Genomic DNA, 6,000 nt, shown 5'->3' on the forward strand with positions numbered 1-6,000 from the left:
ACCTTGGCTTTATTAGCAGTGTCATTCTGTAACCAACCAAGCTGAAGACTAAATGCAGCATTAAGATGCATTTTTTTCCCATCAGTCATGCATGGCAAGGAGTATATTCTGTATCACATGGAAGTAAGATTCGGAGAGTACTGTAAGGTCTGGATTCACACTTTCCCACCATGTGCCGTATGGAAGGCTGAGATCTGTGGTACAACAGTGTTGGGGGAACAGAGGGGTGGACAGGTAAGGAAAGATCTGGGTGAGATTAATGTGGAAGTTATCTTCTTGAGAATTTTCTTCCTTTACAAAGGTAATTAGTAAACATTCATGGAAAGTTCACACAAATAGAAGTAAAAAGTCAGTGTCTCTACCCTTTTCCAATCTCACATCCAGAGTTCATCACTATTCTATTAATGGTGTGTTTGTTTCCACAGTTTTTAAACCTATACAAGAAGATACTTTAAAACAAACAGACAAACTAAAAAAACTACATGAAATGGGATTATACCACATACATAAATTCTTTGCTGTTTTGCTTTTCTTATAATACAATATATCATAGTCATCTTTTTGTATCATTACTACCCTGGATTTGTTTTGGTAACTATAACATTCCATAGCATGTATCTGCCATAACTTACTTAACCATTCTCATTGATGTTTAGGATTTCCAAGGTTTTTACTAAGAGTTGTATACTAAGCTTTCTGTAATTTGTATTTGCTGCCACTCATGTAAATTTTCCTTTAGGATAGACAGCTATGAACCTGGTGGATCAAAGAGTATGAACCTTTAAACTTTTGGGAGATACTTTTTAGTTGTCCTTATTGTCCTGGAGTCATTAATGATAAAGCTTAAGGATGTTGTGGTCTAGCCAAAAACTAAAGATAATACAGGATTTTTCCACCACTTAAGAATGTAATCTTATTTTTAAAAATTATAATCTGCTCACATGGTAAGGTGTTTTCTCCAACATCATAACAGGATAGAATTTGAAATGTGAAAATCTGCCAATCCTTGACCACTCGCCAGAGATAAGTTTTTAAACTTTTGTTCCTGTGGTTACCATCAGAATTTAAAATAATACATTTCATGGTATATCTGTATGACTTTGTGTCTATTTACTTCTTTTCATGAAAGATGAGGAGTTCTGTGTACTTACACCACCAACTGTGCCTTCTGCCTCCTGGGTTTTATTAAACATTGTGGTGGCTTTGATTGTTTTCTCTAGCTTTTAATGTTCTTAGTTTGTTAGTTTTTGGGGCCACCAACCTGAGGCAACTTCCCTTGACTTACTCACCATTATGGTAATGAAGAAGTCCATGCCCCTCAGTGTCTCTCTACTTCTTTCTCCTCTCCCTTTTAGACATTGTCAGGAATTTTATTTTTTTTTATTTTTTTTTTAAAGATTTTATTTATTTATTTGACAGAGAGAGATTACAAGTAGGCAGAGAGAGAGAGAGAGAGAGGGAAGCAGGCTCCCTGCCGAGCAGAGAGCCCGATGCAGGACTCGATCCCAGGACCCTGAGATCATGACCCGAGCCGAAGGCAGCGGCTTAACCCACTGAGCCACCCAGGCGCCCAATTGTCAGGAATTTTAGTTTCGCTTCATTTTTCCTTGCAATTTCTAATTACTTCCTCTTTTTTTGTAATGTCACTAAAAACTCTTATCATAGCTTTTATTTTAATTTATTTATTTAAAAAAAAAAGATTTTATTTATTTATTTGACAGAGATCACAAGCAGGCAAAGGCGAGGAAGCAGGCTCCCCGCTGAGCAGAAAGCCCCATGCGGAGCTTGATCCCAGGACCCTGGGACCATGACCTGAGCCAAAGGCAGAGGCTTTAACCCACTGAGCCACCCAGGCGCCCCTTATCATAGCTTTTTAAAAGACTTTAATTTTGTAGTTATATTACATGGATTTTTTTTTTTTTTAATTTTTGAAGACATTCTGTAGCTGGTTCTCTGACTTTTTGCTCTGCTTTGAATTGTCTTCTGTGCCAGTGTCTGCAGTCATACCGGACATAAAAAATTTTCCTTTAAAGAAACTGCTTGGAAGTAAATTTCAAAATTCTTATGTGTGGCGAGATGTATAATTTGCCATCGTGCTTGACTGTTTGTTTGGGTTGTGAATTCTTGGCTCTAAATCCTTTACCTCAGAATTGTGAAGGCCTCCATTATCTAATCAATATCAGATGCTGTTCTGATTTTCATTATTTTGTCTATATAATCTGGCTTTCCTCTCTGAATGATTTTGAAATGATCTCTCTCTCTGGGAACTTCTGTTTTGCTGTCACCCACACTGAGGTGTAAGTATTTTAGACATCTGTCTTTTTCCACTCGCTTTAATCTACAATTCCAAATCTTTATTTCATTCAAAGGGTTTTTCTTTTTTCTTTGATTTTCCAGAATACTATCTTCAGTCATGCCTACCCTGTTATCTAGCCCTTCTGATGAAATTTTTATTTTAGCCACTGTGTTTAATTTCCAAGATCTAGTGGTTCTCTGGTATTTTCATTTTTCATAGTGACTTGTTTTGTTGTTTGTTTTAAATGAATATACCCCTTCACACTTTTAGCATAAGAATTGGGGTATTTGAGTGGTTTGGTTTGGTCTTATTCTGATTTGTTTTCCCTTAATCTTTTTCCTGGCCTTTCTTTTTCTTACTGTTTGACTTTTTTCAAATGTCTAGTGATCCCTGGTTGGTTAAATTTGAATGAAGATTTGTATTGGTAGATAAGTAGCTCTTCCATTTCTTTTACAGTTTGAGTAAGGCCATTTACCCAAAAGGCTTTTCCCCTGGATAATAGTAGCCCTCACCATGGACTCTGTGTGTGTGTGTGTGTGTGTGTGTGTGTGTGTGTGTGTGTGTTTTAGTGAGCTGGGTGGGAGGAGTATGTGGTAACTGCCACAAGCCACAGTTAAGTGGATTGTATTGTGAGGTGGAATGCTTGGTTTACATCACTCTCAGATGGGATGGCTTTCTCTTCTCTCCCTCATCTTTCTCTCTACTGTCTCTTCTCTATTGCTCTTTCCTTCTGTTCTTCCTTCAGGTCTTAGCATTGGCACAAGCTTTATGCTGCTTTCTTCTCCAGTCTTAAATCCTATTGGGTTTCTTCCAAGACTTACTTTGCTTTGTTTAGAAAGCACTTGTCTGGCTTTAGCTGAGGGTAGCTGTTTTATATAAATGAGAAGTCAGCAGGGGCCTGGACAAGTGGCTTTATAGAGGGTTCTGTAATTATCCTCATTACAACATCACAGCCTTGGTCACTGAGCTGTCCTGGAGCTTAGAGCCTCCTCCCCTCCCCCCAGGTTTATCCCTTTTGGGGTTTAAATTCATCACCCTGAGATCAAGAGTCACATGCTTTTCTGATTGAGCTAACCAGGTGCTCCTGTCTTTTTAAGGCCTCTAACAGTCTTCTCTGTGTTTTGGATTTTATTTTTTTCCATTCTGGTTTATTCCTCAGTAATAAGCCCATTTCTTTTTGGAAAATGCTTACATTTGGGTTAAATTTCTTTGAATTTTTAAAAAAAGATTTTATTTATTTATTTGGCAGAGAGAGACCAAGCAGAGAGCCCGATGTGGGACTCGATCCCAGGACCCTGAGATCATGACCTGAGCCGAAGGCAGAGGCTTAACCCACTGAGCCACCCAGGCGCCCAATGTTTTTGAAATTTTAATAAAATTAGTGGTCAGTATCAGTCTTGGGAAATAAGTACATCCACTGTAAACCTTTGAAAGTAACTTTGGAAGGGCCTTGCATACACCATTTCATTTAGTACTAAAATCATCATTTATTTCAAGATATAATTTCTTTTTCACATTAGTGACCTTGAAACAATTTGTTACTTTCCTCCTGGTATTCCTACTTGTATCATTTTTCCATTCTTAAGAAATGATACATATTTACTTTTTTTAAAAAATATTTTATTTATTTATTAGAGAGAGAAAGAGAAAGAGAGTATGAGAGGGGAGAAGTCAGAGTGAGAAGCAGACTCCCCGCTGATCAGGGAGCCGGATGTGGGACTTGATCCTGGGGCTCCAGGATCATGACCTGAGCCAAAGGCAGTTGCTTAACCAACTGAGCCACCCAGGTGCCCCCGTATTTAAGTTTTTAATCGTGTATTTGAAGGTTGAAAGAATTCATGGCAATGGGTGATTTAGAGGTAAGTAATTAAAGTCACTGAAAGACACTTGAGTTAAACCTCATATCTTTCCTGTAGGTCTCTTTCTCCCTAGAAATGAGTTAATATTCTTTAAAAATAGAAAAAAATGTAGAGAGAATCATTGAACATTTACTCCATAAATATAAAAATAAGTCTGTTTTGGAGACTGCATTTTAGGCTAGTGGAATCAATAGTTACCTGAAAATATTACCCATCTTTCTTAGTTACTTAAAACATAGACAAAGTAATAAAGGCAATTGTGACTCCCATTTTAGACTTTCCAGTTCTGAGAGAGAAATGGCATTAGATCCAGGCTAATCTTGGATGGGTTGGATGTTGGTAGTTAGAGCTCAGTGTTCTTTTCTCAGAGGTCATTTGAAAACTGAAATTTAGCAAAGTTTTTTTTTTTTTTTTAAAGATTTTATTTATTTATTTGACAGAGAGAGATTACAAGTAGGCAGAGAGGCAGGCAGAGAGAGAAAGGAGGAAGCAGGCTCCCTGCTGAGCAGAGAGCCCGATGCGGGACTCGATCCCAGGACCCTGAGATCACGACCTGAGCCGAAGGCAGCGGCCCAACCCACTGAGCCACCCAGGCGCCCCAAATTTAGCAAAGTCTTAAGAAGTCTTACTTTGTGGGAGTATTTTTAAATCAAGCCATTTTCTGCTTTCCTATCCTCTGTCATCGTAGGAACAGCTCTTGCTGGATAACTAACTATGGAAATATCTGTCCCCATGGTGAAATTTTTGAAGGCAGAGATTGGATCAAAATAAGAGCTTTTTTTTATTGTCTATTCAAAATGGGTACCAGGCATGACACTGAATTATTTATATATCTCATTTAATTTCTGAAATAACCTGTTAGTTGAGTAACCTACATTTTACACTTGAAAATTTTAAGACTTAGCAAGGGTTAAATAAATTACAGAAGCCCATAACTGGTTAAATGACATCCAATTTTTTTTTCTTTTAAAGATTTTTATTTATTTATTCGACAGACAGAAATAACAAGTAGGCAGAGAGGCAGGCAGAGAGAAAGGGAGAAGCAGGCTCCCTGCTGAGCAGATCATGACCTGAGCCGAAGGCAGAGGCTTTAACCCACTGAGCCACCCAGGTGCCCTGACATCCAATGTTTAAATAGGTCAGGTTTAGTCCAAATTTTTTACTATCAAGCTTTGTATAGCATATTAGCACTAAACAACATACCAGTATGAATTAAAGTATATTAAACATATCCTTTCTTTGATTTCAAATAATACTGTACCTGTGCTCCTATTGGACAAAGCTAATTTCATCTCTTGTTTTTTTCTTCCTATGAGAGGGAAAGTACAGTATAGTAGAGTTTATGTAGAAATGACAATATTTGTGAATCGGTCTTGATGGTGCCCAGAGAGGAGGGCAGAATTAAACATTGATCTGTTTTCCCTAAGAATATAGTTTTGGTTTTTAATACAGTATGCATAGATGTATTTTTTGTTCTTTTGGCATTTCATAATTCATTCATTCATTCAGTAAAATACAAGAAGATGGCAGATTTTAATCACCTCCACAAGGAAATGCTGGTATTCCTTATAATATGTCAAGTTTAACTTAAGGTAGCCTGGATTTTCACATTTCCTAGTAAGTATTTATTACTTGGTTTCCACATTTGTAGAATGGTAAAGAGTTCTTTTTTTCTTTCTGAGATCTATGGAGAAATTAAAATATTATTTATCTTCATTTCATGCTTTTGTTTATAATGAGGCATTGGCTGGGTAGTGAATTCAGTTTCCCCCCACTTCAGCACTGTCAGGATCTTTTTCCAGTCTTCTTGGAGCCAGTGTTTTTTTTTTTTTTTTTTTTTTTTTT

General features: G+C 37.2%; 1 protein-coding gene across 6 annotated transcripts in view; it reads left to right on the forward strand.

Annotated features, from left to right (window-relative positions):
• The window catches only part of WDR33 (WD repeat domain 33), a 122,314-nt gene that overhangs the window by 77,486 nt on the left and 38,828 nt on the right, over positions 1 to 6,000 (forward strand). Inside the window, exon 8 of one of the 6 annotated variants that reach the window (XM_059394537.1) lies at positions 3,546 to 3,752. The exons of the other annotated variants lie outside the window; for them this stretch is intronic. Within the exon in view, the coding sequence (XP_059250520.1) occupies positions 3,546 to 3,595 (50 nt within the window). The 3' untranslated portion in view covers positions 3,596 to 3,752. Of the gene's footprint in view, positions 1 to 3,545; positions 3,753 to 6,000 lie in introns of those variants that run through there. 6 annotated transcript variants of the gene reach the window in all.

The sequence above is a fragment of the Mustela nigripes genome, chromosome 3 (assembly GCF_022355385.1).
Source record: "Mustela nigripes isolate SB6536 chromosome 3, MUSNIG.SB6536, whole genome shotgun sequence".
Classification (NCBI taxonomy): Eukaryota; Metazoa; Chordata; class Mammalia; order Carnivora; family Mustelidae; genus Mustela; species Mustela nigripes.